Here is a 17,919-nt window from a genome sequence, read left to right as displayed (position 1 = left end):
TTTCAACCTTTTACCACATATCATGCTTCAAACATAAAGATACCAAATGTAAATTTTTGGTGAAGAATCAACAAGTGGAACACAATTGTGAAATTGAGCGAAATTTATTGGTTATTTTAAATTTTTGTGGAAAATCAAAAACTGAAAAGTGGGGCGTGCAATATTATTCGGCCCCTTTACTTTCAGTGCAGCAAACTCACTCCAGAAGTTGATTGTGGATCTCTGAGTGATCCAATGTTGTCCTAAATGCCTAATGATGATAAATATAATCCACCTGTGTGTAATCAAGTCTCGGTATAAATGCACCTGCTCTGTGATAGTCTCAGGGTTCTGTTTGAAGCACAGAGAGCATCATGAAGACCAAGGGACACAACCGGCAGGTCCATGATACTGTTGTGGAGAAGTTTAAAGCCGGATTTGGATACAAAATGATTTCCAAAACTTTAAAAATCCCAAGGAGCACTGTACAAGCGATCATATTGAAATGGAAGGAGTATCATACCACTGCAAATCTACCAAGACCCGGCAGTCCCTCTAAACTTTCATCTCAAACAAGGAGAAGACTGATCAGAGATGCAGCCAAGAGGCCCAAGATCACTCTGGATGAACTGCAGAGATCTACAGCTGAGGTGGGACAGTCTGTCCATAGGACAACAAATCAGTCATACACTGCACCAATCTGGCCTTTATGGAAGAGTGGCAAGAAGAAAGCCATTTCTCAAAGATATCCATAAAAAGTGTCGTTTAAATTTTGCAACAAGCCACCTGGGAGACACACCAAACATGTGGAAGAAGGTGCTCTGGTCAGATGAAACCAAAATCGAACTTTTTGGCAACAATGCCAAACGATATGTTTGGCATAAAGGCTCATCACCCTGAACACACCATCCCCACTGTCAAACATGGTGGTGGCAGCATCATGGTTTAGGCCTGCATTTCTTCAGCAGGGACAGGGAAGATGGTTAAAATTGATGGGAAGATGCATGAAGCCAAATACAGGACCATTCTTGAAGAAAACATGTTGGAGTCTGCAAAAGACCTGAGACTGGGACAGAGATTTGTCTTCCAACAAGACAATGATCCAATACATAAAGCAAAATCTACAATGGAATGGTTCACAAATAAACATATTGAGGTGTTAGAATGGCCAAGTCAAAGTCCAGACCTCAATCCAATTGAGAATCTGTTGAAAGAGCTGAAAACTGCTGTTCACAAACGATCTCCATCGAACCTCACTGAGCTCGAGCTGTTTGCCAAGGAAGAATGGGCAAGAATTTCAGTGTCTCGATGTACAAAACTGATAGAGACATACCCCAAGCGACTTGCAGCTTTAAGCGCAGCAAAAGGTTGCGCAACAAAGTATTAAGTTAAAGGGGACGAATAATATTGCACGCCCCACTTTTCAGTTTTTGATTTTCCACAAAAATGTAAAATAACCAATACATTTCGTTCAACTTCACAATTGTGTTCCACTTGTTGTTGATTCTTCACAAAAAAATTACATTTGGTATCTTTATATTTGAAGCATGATATGTGGGAAAAGGTTGAAAAGTTCCAGGAAGTCAAATACTTTCGCAAGGCACTGTATATAACTGATCTTTTCACTCAGCCTAACAGGTTTATAGCAGGACACAGCCTAGGAAAAAAAAAGCCTGCTCCGCTCTGTTATTTGCCGAGCTTTGCTGTAAACTGCCATTTTGACAGTGGCTGTGGCCGGGGTAGAATAAAATTGTCATACTGAGAGTTTACATCAGAGCATTGGGGTTCACCGAGTAGAGTTGGCTATTTTTCCTCCCGTATTGTGTCTTGTTGTGAATCTATCAGGGTGAATGAGCAGATAAGTTCTGCTCGATCACCAAGATGCTCTCACCATACTGTACAGAACTTACCCTACTACACAATACAGAACTTACCCTAACTATACTGTACAGTACAGAACTTGCCCTACTATGCAATAGCTCAGAGACACTGTGCTAATATGTGCGTCGGATGGGTAGCAGCCTGAGATAAATGACGGCACTCATCTTGGATTACTTCACTGAGATTCCATTGAAGCATTTGATACAACGAGCCAGAAAATATTTTGTAGAATAGCCACTTACATTTGCATATCCCAACTTCATACTTGGGTGCATCAGCGGAGTAGTCACAATACAGACCTCTGTGGTGATCACATACTTCTGCTTCATTACAACTTTCCCCCAATTGTTTAGCGCAAGTTTTACAGCATCCACAGCCATCTTTGACTAGGCTTACACCCAATGGGCATGAACGCTTATGTGAGCATTTGCATGGCCAGTGACAAAATTCCCTTCTCTGGAAGACCTCCGACTCTGCCGCTTTGCCCACTGTCATAACTGAATTTGCAGTTTCTTCAATGCTGCAAACAAACTGCAAAAAAAATTAAATAAATGAACTGAAATTATGCAAACAACATGGAGTAGCAATGTGTTTTTTCAGAGTTTTTTTTAACAGATCCTTGGAGTGTTGCGGGGTTTCTTTATTGGAGCAGTGTACATTATATACAAAATGAGTCCAGAAGTATTTGGACAGTGACATCATTTTCATAATTTAACCTCTTAAATCATTAAAAATCAGTTAAGATACTACTGAAGTGTATGTAGAAAAGCCGCGGAGACACCATCACGTGTTTCTCAATGAAAGCAATAAATAGCCAGGTCTTTCACTGGGAAGGAACAACCACGGAAAGGGCAGTATCCAAAAAGGAAAACCACTTATGCCAAAACATGGTATCCATCCACAGACAGCTGTTTCGGGGTATTTGCCCCTCATCAGTGTAGAGTAGGAAACTGGCTATTAGGAGCAGTGGCTAGTAAAAGGACTATAAACATAAGGATGATTGACCTCGGGGAGACCAAAACATCCAACACCGCGGAAACATGGAGCGCCCCCAGACACAGGGCCGCGGGGTACTCGGTCCGGGGTTGTCACGGTGGCTAGACCCGGTCCGTGACCCTGCTAAGGGGCGTCCAATAAAAGGTGATAGTGCATGGTGCAGAACGCGAGGAATAACAAGGACACAGAGTTACAGTCTCTTTACCTTTTACTGAAGGCTTCGGGATCCGCAATCCAGAGCACAGCTAACAGGGCTGGCTGAGACCGGCCGGTCCGAAGGCACATCCAGAGTTCCCTTTTCAGGTGGAAATCAGTGCCTACCTTCTAGCGCCTGTGTGTTGTAGTCCTTCCCTGCTGAGCACCACGGGATAGTCCTCACAACTGTCGTATTCATTCTTTCTCTTCTCTCCGTCCCCCAATATAATATGGCTAGGACGCACCCGTATGACAGGTAGGCCTAGAGTTATTCTGTGACCCTAGAGACGCCCCTCGACCACGATTGCCTCCTATGTCCGTTCCGGTGATTTAGGTAAGACAGCCAACCTATAATTAACTGTCCTGCCGCTGTTTGAAGTAATGCGTAGAGTCTGTTACTTCCTCGGTGCTCCGGCCACCGGCTACGCGCCTCAGAAGAATGTTGCCGCGGTCTTAGGGGCACGACTCCTTCTGGTTCTAGCTCCTACGTACTCTGATCCCGTTTCTCACTTCTCCACAATCTACTTCGCTTCGTGTCCTTTCTTAAGATGCCACCGCAAGGTAGTGCAGGCGCGGCTCTGTAACAATCGGTCCTTTCTGCTTGGCCCCTGCCAGGAACCCACTTCTGACAGGTCCTCCCTGGAGGTCTCCCAGGCTGCTTTCTCTCTGACTTTCTATCCAACCCCCAGTTTTACCAGAGTGTGAGGAGTGGCCTAATACATAGTGCCTTTTGCTCTCCCTGGTGGCCGGAGTGTGAAGTGTAATGTGTGACTGTGATACCTGGTCAGGTGAACTCCTTTAGTGCAATCAGACATAACATCACTCCCCTTAGTGGCAGAGCGACATTACTGCAACGACCAGAACTCTGTGGCGCTGCAGACACCATCACGTGTTTTTCAATACAGTGATCCAGAACACTGCTCCCATCCCTTATGGGAAATATGCAAATGCATGTAGAAAAGCCATGGAGACACGATCACGTGTTTCTCAACGCAAGCAATAAATAGCCAGGTCTTTCACCGGGAAGGAACAACCACGGGAAGGGCAGCATCCAAAAAGAAAAAACACCTATGCCAAAACATGGTATCCATCCACAGACAGCTGTTTCAGGGTATTATGCATTTTATTCATTCATTATACAGGTCCTTCTCAAAAAATTAGCATATAGTGTTAAATTTCATTATTTACCATAATGTAATGATTACAATTAAACTTTCATATATTATAGATTCATTATCCACCAACTGAAATTTGTCAGGTCTTTTATTGTTTTAATACTGATGATTTTGGCATACAACTCCTGATAACCCAAAAAACCTGTCTCAATAAATTAGCATATCAAGAAAAGGTTCTCTAAACGACCTATTACCCTAATCTTCTGAATCAACTAATTAACTCTAAACACATGCAAAAGATACCTGAGGCTTTTATAAACTCCCTGCCTGGTTCATTACTCAAAACCCCCATCATGGGTAAGACTAGCGACCTGACATGTCAAGAAGGCCATCATTGACACCCTCAAGCAAGAGGGTAAGACCCAGAAAGAAATTTCTCAACAAATAGGCTGTTCCCAGAGTGCTGTATCAAGGCACCTCAATGGTAAGTCTGTTGGAAGGAAACAATGTGGCAGAAAACGCTGTACAACGAGAAGAGGAGACCGGACCCTGAGGAAGATTGTGGAGAAGGACCGATTCCAGACCTTGGGGAACCTGAGGAAGCAGTGAACTGAGTCTGATGTGGAAACATCCAGAGCCACCGTGCACAGGCGTGTGCAGGAAATGGGCTACAGGTGCCGCATTCCCCAGGTAAAGCGACTTTTGAACCATAAACAGCGGCAGAGGCGCCTGACCTGGGCTACAGAGAAGCAGCACTGGACTGTTGCTAAGTGGTCATTCGGAAATCAAGGTGCCAGAGTCTGGAGGAAGACTGGGGAGAAGGAAATGCCAAAATGCCTGAAGTCCAGTGTTAAGTACCCACAGTCAGTGATGGTGTGGGGTGCCATGTCAGCTGCTGGTGTTGGTCCACTGTGTTTCATCAAGGGCAGGGTCAATGCAGCTAGCTATCAGGAGATTTTGGAGCACTTCATGCTTCCATCGGCTGAAATGCTTTATGGAGATGAAGATTTCATTTTTCAGCACGACCTGGCACCTGCTCACAGTGCCAAAACCACTGGTAAATGGTTTACTGACCATGGTATTACTGTGCTCAATTGGCCTGCCAACTCTCCTGACCTGAACCCCATAGAGAATCTGTGGGATATTGTGAAGAGAAAGTTGAGAGACGCAAGACCCAACACTCTGGATGAGCTTAAGGCCACTATTGAAGCATCCTGGGCCTCCATAACATCTCAGCAGTGTCACAGGCTGATTGCCTCCATGCCACGCCGCATTGAAGCAGTCATTTCTGCCAAAGGATTCCCGACCAAGTATTGAGTGCATAACTGAACATTATTATTTGTTGGTTTTTTTGTTTGTTATTAAAAAACACTTTTATTTGATTGGATGGGTGAAATATGCTAATTTATTGAGACAGGTTTTTTGGGTTATCAGGAGTTGTATGCCAAAATCATCAGTATTAAAACAATAAAAGACCTGACAAATTTCAGTTGGTGGATAATGAATCTATAATATATGAAAGTTTAATTGTAATCATTACATTATGGTAAATAATGAAATTTAACACTATATGCTAATTTTTTGAGAAGGACCTGTATATATATATATATATATATATATATATATATATATATACTGTGGCAGTGCATTATACTATATGGAGGACTGAGGAGTGTATTATACTATATGGAGGACACCATTGTTTTTCTTGTGAAATTCTCAATAAGTTTGATGTGTCACATGACCCTCCTCCCATTGGAAAAAATGGTCACCACACATCTTGAAAAGTTTTCCCCCTCCCATAAACTAATGTGCCACAAACAGGAAGTTGATGTCACCAACCATTCCCATTTTATTTAGGTGTATCCATATAAATGGCCCACACTGTAGAGGAGGTCCTGGAAATGTCATTCACCAGTTCATTAAAGACTGCAGGAGCATTACAGAGTCCAAAGGGCATTACACAATACTCATAGTGGCAATCACGGGTATTAAAGGCCGTCTTCCATTACTCCCCCTGGCTTATTTGGATCAGGTTGTACGCCACCCCGAGGTCGAGTTTTGTGAAGATTCGGTGTGAAGAATATTAGAGATATAATTTCATGCCAATGATTGGTATCCTACAGTATTTGGCCTGGGATTATAAAACTCTCTTTCCTTTGTCCAGCAGGGACTCATCAGGAAGTCCAGAAAGTGACAGATTTCACACCTTGAGCCTACTCAATGCAGGATAAAGGATTGCTTACAATACATACAGAGTCATGCTGAAGCTGCCAAAGAATAATCTAGAAACATAATTCCATTAGGAGTTATGGAGATACTATACCGTCTTAGCCGTACATCGTGTATATTTCCGAGATCCCCAGAACATGGGGAACATTTTAGCACCCAGCAAGCGGAGTTACGTAAACTGGCTAGTGCGAACAAGATAACACAAAAAAAAATCACCTAGCAGGGGCCTGGCCGGATCCAATGGCTCTATAACTGCCTTCATTAGGACTATCCATTAAAAAATTATGACTCATCTTAGCTTTTGGAGCTTTTTGCTGCTTGGGGCAAATGAAGAGGATTTTGATTCACCCCAGAGGGCAGAAAGGGAGGTGCCCAAAGGGGATAAATGCTAGTGTAAGGCCATGTGGTCTCTCTCGCTGTTATGCATGCAGTCCTCTTTGAAAGGGGGGTCACTTTGAGAACTGTGTTGTGAAGGACCTATGAGCCAGCTGGCAGCCCATGCTCCCTGTGGCCTAACACACACACGGAACATCAACCAGGTAATTGATATGATCCATCTGCTTACATCTTTTGACCTTCCACTATTGTATTTGCATAATTCACCATTGTATATGATGTATAGCCATTGTGTATATAGTGCGCTCTTAAGGTGATTAAATATATAATTTATCCTTGGGCTGCCCTTTATCTTGATTCACGAATCCACACGTACGTTTTTCATTTAAACTTTCCATGTTACCGGTGCTGGTTTCTTGCCCGATAAAATGGACCAGTATTATACCAATGAGGATCTGGTAGCAGTCCTACCATCTAGCAATTCTACGTTTCACTGGTGCTAGTGAAAGGAGCCTCTCAGCCTGTCAGGGTTGTGATTGAGTGTGGTGCCACATTAGTAACTGTGTGGGCCACATCTTCTCACTCTCCATGCCGCCCTGGGCCCATGTAGACAGGGTGCATTTGTGTAAAACTTTACCAAGCTGACCGTATCTGTCTCCGGTGGGTGTGGAACATCATGTTGGCTAAAAGGGGTAGACTGCATTACGTGATCCGTCTGACATAATAGTTATGTCAGGCGGTGTGGCAAGGTGTGGGTTCATCACATGTGGTGGGCGTCTGCGTGATCTCAATGATGCCAGCCATCACACTTGGGAACCTTTAAGATGATCAAACAGCTCAGAGTTGAGAGGCAGATGATACTTATTTTTGATAGTTATTTGGTTGGGACCACTATAATTGATACAGGATCGACGTGAGACGTCCTTTCTCTTCACAAAGGAGAATTCTGCTCCAGACAGGGAGGAAGACTTCTGGATAAATTCCAGTAGATTAATAGATTCTCTTTAATGTACTTGGGCATGGCTCAATTCTCAGCCTGAGACAGGGGCTAGATACGGCCTTGTAGAAGAGAGGAGACAAGGAGAAGGTTGATAGGACAGACATACGGCCTATGAGGTGGTAACATCTCAGCCCCCCTCTTGTTGACGATGTCAGCATACATCCAATATGCAGCAGGCAAGCCAAGTAAAATTGATGGAGAAGACGGGGTTCAAGCAGAATGAATGGGAACAAGGCAATTTTTGAGGTATTCCTCTCCCCAACGGCGTACTTCTCCAGATTTCTATTCCAAGACTGGTTCGTGTTTCTGCAGTCATGGCAGATCTAGAATCAGAGGGTGAGACAGACTTGACAGCATGTATAGAAGAATCCTGGGGCTCATCAAGATGTTTTCTGGCAAAACTGAGATGAGCCTTTATGTTCCTTTTGCTCAACATTGGTTTTCGTATTGGAACTTCGCCATGTATGCCATTTTTGCCCAGTCTCTTTCTTATAGTCGAGGCATGAACACTGACCTTAACTGAGGCAAGTGAAGCCTGCAGTTCTTTGGATGTTGTTATGTCTTATGACTTCTTGGATGAGTTGCTGCTGTGCTAGTGGGGTAATATTGGTCTACCGGCCACTCCTGGGAAGGTTGACCACTGTTCCATGCTTTTGTCATTTGTGGATAATGGCTCTCACTGTGGTCTGCTGGAGTCCCAAAGCTTTAGAAATGGCTTTATAACCTTTCCCAGACTGATCCATCTCATATACTTTCTGATTTGTTTAAGAATTTATTTGGATCATGGCATGATGTCTAGCTTTTGAGCACATTTTGGTCTACTTCTGTTTGTCAGGCAGGTCCTATTTAAGTGATTTGTTGAATGAGAAAAAGTGTTGCAGTAATCATGCTTGGATGTGGCTAGGGAATTTAAACTCAGCTTCTCATACATGGGGTAAATCAAAGTTAATTTACAGTATGTTTTAAGGAAAGGGGGGGGGGACAATCACTTTTTCACACAGGGCCTTGTAGGTTTGGACTTCTTTTTCCCTTAATGATAAAAAACTCCTTTTAAAAACTGCATTTTGTGTTTATTTGTGCTATCTTTGTCTAATATTAAATATGTTTGGTGATCTGAAACTTTCAAATGTGACAAACATGCAAAAGAATGGGAAATCGGGAGAAGGGCAAACACTTTATCACACCACTGTATGTATGTATGTATAGATATAGAGAGAGAGAGAGAGAGAGAGAGAGATATGTCTATATATATCTATATGTATCTATATACATAATTGTCTAAGGGGTACTTCCGTCTGTCTGTCTGTCCTTCTGTAACGGTTATTCGTTCGCTGATTGGTCTCGGCAGCTGCCTGTCATGCCTGCCGCGACCAATTAGCGACGCGCACAGTCCGAAAGAAAATGGCCGCTCCTTACTCCCCGCACTCACTGCCCGGCGCCTGCATACACCCCTCCAGTCTGCCCTCACACATGGTTAATAGCAGCGGTAACGGACCGCGTTATGCTGCGGTGTAATGCAGTCCGTTACCGCTGCTATTAACCCTGTGTGACCAAGTTTTTACTATTGACGCAGCCTATGCAGCGCCAATAGTAAAAACATTGAATGTTAAAAATAATAAAAAAAATAAAAAATGATTATATACTCACCCACGCCGCCTTTCCCGTTCCTCGCTATGCAACCGGCACATTCCGGTCGCACGGATGGTGTGGCAAAAGGACCTGCCATGACGCCACGGTCATGTGACCGCGACGTCATGACAAGTCCTGTGCACTTGCGTGAAAAGGACCTGCCGTGACGTCACGGTCATGTGACCGCTACACGGTCATGTGACCGCGACGTCACGGCAGGTCCTGCACGACAAGGACCTTGCCGCTTGCAATGCAGCGGTCGCGGGAGCGTGGCGAGGAGCAGCAAAGGCAGCGGATGGTGAGTATAGGTTTATTTTTTTTTTCCATCTCTATGCTACGTGGCTCTGTGCTGGGCAATATACTACGTGGCTGGACAACATACTACGTGGCTGGACAATATACTCCATAACTGGGCAATATACTACGTAACTGGACAATATACTACGTAACTGGGCAATATACTACGCGGCTGGACAATATGCTCCGTAACTGGGCATTATACTACGTGGCTGGGCAACATACTACGTGACTGGGCAATATACTACGTGGCTGGGCAATATACTATGTGACTGGGCAATATACTACATGGCTGGGCAATATACTACGTGGCTGAGCAATATACTATGTGGCTGAGCAATATACTATGTGGCTGGGCAATATACTATGTGACTGGGCAATATACTACATGGCTGGGCAATATACTACGTGGCTGAGCAATATACTACGTGGCTGAGCAATATAGTACGTCACTGAGCAATATACTACGTGGCTGGGCTATATACTACGTGACTGGGCAATATACTACGTGGCTGGGCAATATACTACGTGACTGGGCAATATACTATGTAGCTGGGCAATATACTACGTGGCTGGGCAATATACTATGTGGCTGGGCAATATACTACTTGGCTGAGCAATATACTACGTGGCTGGGCAATATACTACGTGACTGGGCAATATACTATGTAGCTGGGCAATATACTACGTGGCTGGGCAATATACTACATGACTGGGCAATATACTACATGGCTGAGCAATATACTACGTGGCTGGGCAATATACTACGTGACTGGGCAATATACTACGTGCCTGGGTAATATACTACGTGCCTGGGCAATATACTACGTGGCTGAGCAATATACTACGTGGCTGGGCAATATAATACGTGACTGGGCAATATACTACGTGCCCGGGCAATATACTACGTGACTGGGCAATATACTACGTGACTGGGCAATATACTACGTGGACATGCATATTCTAGAATACCCGATGCGTTAGAATCGGGCCACCATCTAGTATATATATATATATATATATATATATATACATATATATATATATATACACACACATAGTATATATACAGTGGGGCAAAAAAGTATTTAGTCAGTCAGCAATAGTGCAAGTTCCACCACTTAAAAAGATGAGAGGCGTCTGTAATTTACATCATAGGTAGACCTCAACTATGGGAGACAAACTGAGACAAAAAAATCCAGAAAATCACATTGTCTGTTTTTTTAACATTTTATTTGCATATTATGGTGGAAAATAAGTATTTGGTCAGAAACAAAATTTCATCTCAATACTTTGTAATATATCCTTTGTTGGCAATGACAGAGGTCAAACGTTTTCTGTAAGTCTTCACAAGGTTGCCACACACTGTTGTTGGTATGTTGGCCCATTCCTCCATGCAGATCTCCTCTAGAGCAGTGATGTTTTTGGCTTCTCGCTTGGCAACACGGACTTTCAACTCCCTCCAAAGGTTTTCTATAGGGTTGAGATCTGGAGACTGGCTAGGCCACTCCAGGACCTTGAAATGCTTCTTACGAAGCCACTCCTTCGTTGCCCTGGCGGTGTGCTTTGGATCATTGTCATGTTGAAAGACCCAGCCACGTTTCATCTTCAATGCCCTTGCTGATTGAAGGAGGTTTGCACTCAAAATCTCACGATACATGGCCCCATTCATTCTTTCATGTACCCGGATCAGTCGTCCTGGCCCCTTTGCAGAGAAACAGCCCCAAAGCATGATGTTTCCACCACCATGCTTTACAGTAGGTATGGTGTTTGATGGATGCAACTCAGTATTCTTTTTCCTCCAAACACGACAAGTTGTGTTTCTACCAAACAGTTCCAGTTTGGTTTCATCAGACCATAGGACATTCTCCCAAAACTCCTCTGGATCATCCAAATGCTCTCTAGCAAACTTCAGATGGGCCCGGACATGTACTGGCTTAAGCAGTGGGACACGTCTGGCACTGCAGGATCTGAGTCCATGGTGGCGTAGTGTGTTACTTATGGTAGGCCTTGTTACATTGGTCCCAGCTCTCTGCAGTTCATTCACTAGGTCCCCCCGCGTGGTTCTGGGATTTTTGCTCACCGTTCTTGTGCTCATTCTGACCCCACGGGGTGGGATTTTGCGTGGAGCCCCAGATCGAGGGAGATTATCAGTGGTCTTGTATGTCTTCCATTTTCTAATTATTGCTCCCACTGTTGATTTCTTCACTCCAAGCTGGTTGGCTATTGCAAATTCAGTCTTCCCAGCCTGGTGCAGGGCTACAATTTTGTTTCTGGTGTCCTTTGACAGCTCTTTGGTCTTCACCATAGTGGAGTTTGGAGTCAGACTGTTTGAGGGTGTGCACAGGTGTCTTTTTATACTGATAACAAGTTTAAACAGGTGCCATTACTACAGGTAATGAGTGGAGGAAAGAGGAGACTCTTAAAGAAGAAGTTACAGGTCTGTGAGAGCCAGAAATCTTGATTGTTTGTTTCTGACCAAATACTTATTTTCCACCATAATATGCAAATAAAATGTTAAAAAAACAGACAATGTGATTTTCTGGATTTTTTTTTCTCAGTTTGTCTCCCATAGTTGAGGTCTACCTATGATGTAAATTACAGACGCCTCTCATCTTTTTAAGTGGTGGAACTTGCACTATTGCTGACTGACTAAATACTTTTTTGCCCCACTGTATATATATATATTTATATATATATATACTGTATATAATCAAGATGGGGGTGGCCCCAATCCAAATCTTGCACCAGGTTCATCTGAAAGCTAAGAGTTTGAAACTCAATTTTATATATGTATAACTATTTTATATCCATTATACTTGTGTAGTTGTGTACGGAAGCTGATTTATAAGTATTGTGTCACTCACTGTCCAAATCCTTCTGGATAACGCTGTGTGTGCTTATATACTTTTTATATATAGTGTCATTTATGAAATAACAAACATAAAAACACATAAGATGCAACTAAAAGTGAAAACTCCTCAAGGCAGTGAAAGATGGCACAGTATACAGCTCCTGGCATTAACTTTATACTGCTATTCATAGACACAGCATGTAAGGTGCATTTATCGTTATGCCTTAATAATATGTTAAGATACAATATCCACCTCACTCTCAAAAAAACAATAGTTGCAGGATGGTTTTCTTCAGAATGAATGTATTTAATGACACATATATACATTAAGGAAAGGGGAATCAAATGAGATAATAAATAGCAGGATGCGCCTGCGTGACTACACATTGCTTCTCAGATGAACTGTCCTCATCCAGAAGTCTACCATGCTATGTGCACACGCTGCGGATTTTGCTGCGGGTCCACAGTGGTTTCCCCTGCGTTTACAGTACAATGTAAACCTATGGGAAACGAAATCCGCAGTGCACATGCTGCGGAAAAAAACGCGCGGAAACGCAGCGGTTTATATTCCGCAACATGTCAATTCTTTCTGCGGATTCCACAGCGGATTTACACCAGCTCCAATAGAAAACTGCAGGTGTAAACCTGCAGCAGAATTCGCAGTAGAAACCGCGATAAATCCGCAGTCAAAACCGCAGCGGTTTTGCACTATGGATTTATCAAATCCGCTGCGGAAAAATCTGCAGCCCTCACATATACAGTTAGGGCCAGAAATATTTGGACAGTGACACAATTTTCGCGAGTTGGGCTCTGCATGCCACCACATTGGATTTGAAATGAAACCTCTACAACAGAATTCAAGTGCAGATTGTAACATTTAATTTGAAGGGTTGAACAAAAATATCTGATAGAAAATGTAGGAATTGTACACATTTCTTTACAAACACTCCACATTTTAGGAGGTCAAAAGTAATTGGACAAATAAACATAACCCAAACAAAATATTTTTATTTTCAATATTTTGTTGCAAATCCTTTGGAGGCAATCACTGCCTTAAGTCTGGAACCCATGGACATCACCAAACGCTGGGTTTCCTCCTTCTTAATGCTTTGCCAGGCCTTTACAGCCGCAGCCTTCAGGTCTTGCTTGTTTGTGGGTCTTTCCGTCTTAAGTCTGGATTTGAGCAAGTGAAATGCATGCTCAATTGGGTTTAGATCTGGAGATTGACTTGGCCATTGCAGAATGTTCCACTTTTTGGCACTCATGAACTCCTGGGTAGCTTTGGATGTATGCTTGGGGTCATTGTCCATCTGTACTATGAAGCGCCGTCCAATCAACTTTGCAGCATTTGGCTGAATCTGGGCTGAAAGTATATCCCGGTACACTTCAGAATTCATCCGGCTACTCTTGTCTGCTCTTATGTCATCAATAAACACAAGTGACCCAGTGCCATTGAAAGCCATGCATGCCCATGCCATCACGTTGCCTCCACCATGTTTTACAGAGGATGTGGTGTGCCTTGGATCATGTGCCGTTCCCTTTCTTCTCCAAACTTTTTTCTTCCCATCATTCTGGTACAGGTTGATCTTTGTCTCATCTGTCCATAGAATACTTTTCCAGAACTGAGCTGGTTTCTTGAGGTGTTTTTCTGCAAATTTAACTCTGGCCTGTCTATTTTTGGTATTGATGAATGGTTTGCATCTAGATGTGAACCCTTTGTATTTACTGTCATGGAGTCTTCTCTTTACTGTTGACTTAGAGACAGATACACCTACTTCACTGAGAGTGTTCTGGACTTCAGTTGATGTTGTGAACGGGTTCTTCTTCACCAAATTAAGTATGCGGCGATCATCCACCACTGTTGTCATCCGTGGACGCCCAGGCCTTTTTGAGTTCCCAAGCTCACCAGTCAATTCCTTTTTTCTCAGAATGTACCCAACTGTTGATTTTGCTACTCCAAGCATGTCTGCTATCTCTCTGATGGATTTTTTCTTTTTTTTCAGCCTCAGGATGTTCTGCTTCACCTCAATTGAGAGTTCCTTTGACCGCATGTTGTCTGCTCACAGCAACAGCTTCCAAATGCAAAACCACACACCTGGAATCCACCCCTGACCTTTTAACTACTTCATTGATTACAGGTTAACGAGGGAGATGCCTTCAGAGTTAATTGCAGCCCTTAGAGTCCATTGTCCAATTACTTTTGGTCCCTTGAAAAAGAGGACGCTATGCATTACAGAGCTATGATTCCTAAACCCTTTCTCCGATTTGGATATGGAAACTATCATATTGCAGCTGGGAGTGTGCACTTTCAGCCCATATTATATATATAATTGTATTTCTGAACATGTTTTTGTAAACAGCTAAAATAACAAAACTTGTGTCACTGTCCAAATATTTCTGGCCCTAACTGTACGTGTGCACATACCCTAAATCTCCAAACTCTACATTTATGTCATTGTATGGAGTGTATGGAGAGCGAGGTCATGCCCCCTGCCCCAGAGTATATATAACTCATACATATCCTCAGTTCCCCAGTCTGAAGTCGGCGAATCCCCGCAGTGCACAGTGCGTGTGCTGGGGAGATTCATAAGTCACCCAGAGTGACTGCAGACTTAACAGTTTTGACAAGGAAACCGCTTTAACGTACATACATCATTGAACAAAATCGTTTTGAAGAAAACCATCCTGCAGCAATGTTTTTTTTTTTCAAGAGTGCAGTTTTTATTGTATCTTAACACTAGGACTACTGGACTCGTGACCCCGAATAGAACTACTGAAGTGCAAGTAGTCAAAATGACTATACCAGTAGTCCTAGTGTTAATCATACAACAACAGTCGCACTCAAAGAAAGGTTTTCGGAGATTTCGTTTTTTGTCTGAAAATGTGGTTTTCTTTATTACAAACACCAAAGTAAAGGTAGCACCGCAGTGTTTCAAGGTAGGTAACATTTCGACCCTCAGGGTCGAAGGGCATAGATCCCTGGATGGGTGTAGGAGTCCTGTTCGGGGCTGTAGCTGCGGAGATGCTGGTGTCTGCGGTGGAACACTTGAAACACTGCGGTGCTACCTTTACTTTGACAGAGAACCTCTGTCCCTGTTCAAAGGGCTTAAAGGGAACCTGTCGCCTGGTCTGGCCAATACGAGTTACGGCCACTACCTTTCAGGGCTTATCTACAGCATTCTATAAACCTGCTGCCATGCAGTACTCCATACTCATAAGTTCTGTGTAACCTGCCCACACCACTTATTGGCAGCTTTTTGCCTATGCACAGTGTACACAGAAAACTGCCAATAAGTTATTCAGAGCTCAGCATTTAGAAAACTGGAAAATCTGCAGACATAGCAAACAAAGGTATCCACCATTTAAATATTATATATGGTACCATGACTAAGGACAGTACTAATGTGTTTCTGCCTTGATGCTATACTTTTAATGTACCTGGAACCTTTGAAGCTGTACTAGAAAATTGCTGAAGTTCTATATTCAAATGGCTGGATACTTTCATTTGCTTTGTTTGAATCTCAAGTCAAGCAGAGGCTTTTACTTTCCGTGCCAAGTATCTTCACAGCCAATTTACGGGCGCTGGAGAACTTTGTATTTTGTGCTTTTCAATTGTTGGGTCTGCTGTAGAACACAGTGATTTTATCAAAACTGCAGCAAGCAGCCCAGTAAGTGACACATTGCACATTGCAATCAGGGTATCTGCCCTTTATAATGCTGAGCTCAGTCATATGGGGTAAGAGAAACCTGGTGATATATTCATTTTAAAAGGAACCTTTCATGTGAAAAAACCTTATTAACCTGCAGATATGGGGTTAATCTGCAGGTTAACCTGTCCAGCATCCACAATTCGAGCCGGAGAAGAAGAAAATTAACGTTCTTCCTCCCAGCAGCATTTGGGTTTCAGTCACCTCTCTGTTTATATAGAGCGAAGGTTCTAACCGCTTCATTGGCACTGACTGACTGGCACTGACTGACAGCCGGGTCTAATGCAGAGCTGCTGTCAGTCTGTTCTGGGGGTGTGGTTACAGCTGCTGCTCTCTATACACTGAGCGGTGACTGAACCAGGGTCGGTACTGCCCTTGTAAGTTGAAGCTAAGCGTCCCCTTGGGGGAATAAAGATAATTTCCTAATGACAACGGGGCTCTTAATGCTGGGGCCAGGCAGGTTCAGAAGATTATTGACCTTCAGATTAGCCCATATCTGCAGGTTAGCGTTTTTTTCACGTGACAGTGAAAGGTCCGAGCCATAGACATAGTATTCAATATCTCTGATGACTTACAATTTAGACATTATTATGTTTTGTATAAATACATTCCTTTTTTTTATTAGGTAACATTTGTAACAGGCTCGGATACAGGCAGCAGGAATTTTTCTGCAATTTAAGCCTATTTTGTGATTCTGACAGCAGTGATGAAGAGTTAACGTCATATTAAGCAACATATGTACTTAACGTTACAGGAATTGACACCACAATGATACTTATAACCCCCCACCCCCGCCCAACCTACTCCCAATCCTAGAACAAATTGCAACACATGCTGGAAAGTGAGCATTTAGCATATGGACGCAAAATGCATACACAATAAACTGAATTGGCGTGTGGTCACACTTCCTCAGCTGTCAAAATAATCATTTGTCAAAGTCTTAGCTCCCCCCCCAGTACAGATCGGTATAAGTTTTATACTGGATCTCTGTTATATAAAATAATGTCTGCTGGAGAGTCACCGCCATGCCGGTCTGTGACGGTACAGGTGGGTACGAACTTCATAAACAAGCAGCGCTCTTCGGTACAAGCGATGTTGACGTGAATGTATATGATTACGCTAACAATTATAAAAAAAGAAAAAAGTAAAGAGGCATAGTAAAGGAAAGTCTGAGCGCGAGTGCACTGTGGAGGCACTAAGCCATTACAAAAGGCCTTTTCAAGGCTTTTCAATACTTTTCTAAGAGCTTAGTTCAGTCTAAACCTACTGAGATACAGAAAAATAATGACTTGTGGGGCCACTTACCTGCTGATAGTATGTGGTTAGGAGAGTAATGAGAAGCCACTGCATGTTCCTAAAGCTTGAAATAGAACTGAGAGATAGAAACTGTGCAGGAGGGATATGAGCGAGCGCACAAAGCTCCCCTCTGTCTCCTCCGCCAGTCTTACCTTTCCCTAAGCACACATAGACTCTCACACACTTACATTCTGGAATACAGTCATCTGCGTCACTAACCCACAGCCTCAGGGGCCTTCACACTAAACTCTTTGCTTTTCCTTTATTTTTGGATTTTACCGCAATATGTTTACCCAAAAATCAAGAACGAAACAAATAAATAAGCAAACAGAATGATTGTCCCCAATAATACGCAATATTTATTATATTTATCTATTTATGTGTTGTCGCTTGTACTATGAT

At 43.0% G+C, this 17,919-nt stretch overlaps 1 protein-coding gene across 1 annotated transcript in view; it reads right to left on the bottom strand.

Annotated features, from left to right (window-relative positions):
- CCN6 (cellular communication network factor 6) overlaps nt 1-2,385 on the bottom strand; it is a 31,654-nt gene extending 29,269 nt beyond the window's left edge. Inside the window, exon 1 of the mRNA XM_069726156.1 lies at nt 2,103-2,385. Coding sequence (XP_069582257.1) covers nt 2,103-2,355 — 253 coding nt within the window. The 5' untranslated portion in view covers nt 2,356-2,385. The remainder of the gene's footprint in view (nt 1-2,102) is intronic.
- Between the last annotated feature and the right edge of the window lie 15,534 nt (nt 2,386-17,919).

The sequence above is a fragment of the Ranitomeya imitator genome, chromosome 5, assembly GCF_032444005.1.
Source record: "Ranitomeya imitator isolate aRanImi1 chromosome 5, aRanImi1.pri, whole genome shotgun sequence".
Classification (NCBI taxonomy): domain Eukaryota; kingdom Metazoa; phylum Chordata; class Amphibia; order Anura; family Dendrobatidae; genus Ranitomeya; species Ranitomeya imitator.
This window is presented reverse-complemented; position numbering and strand designations above follow the sequence as displayed.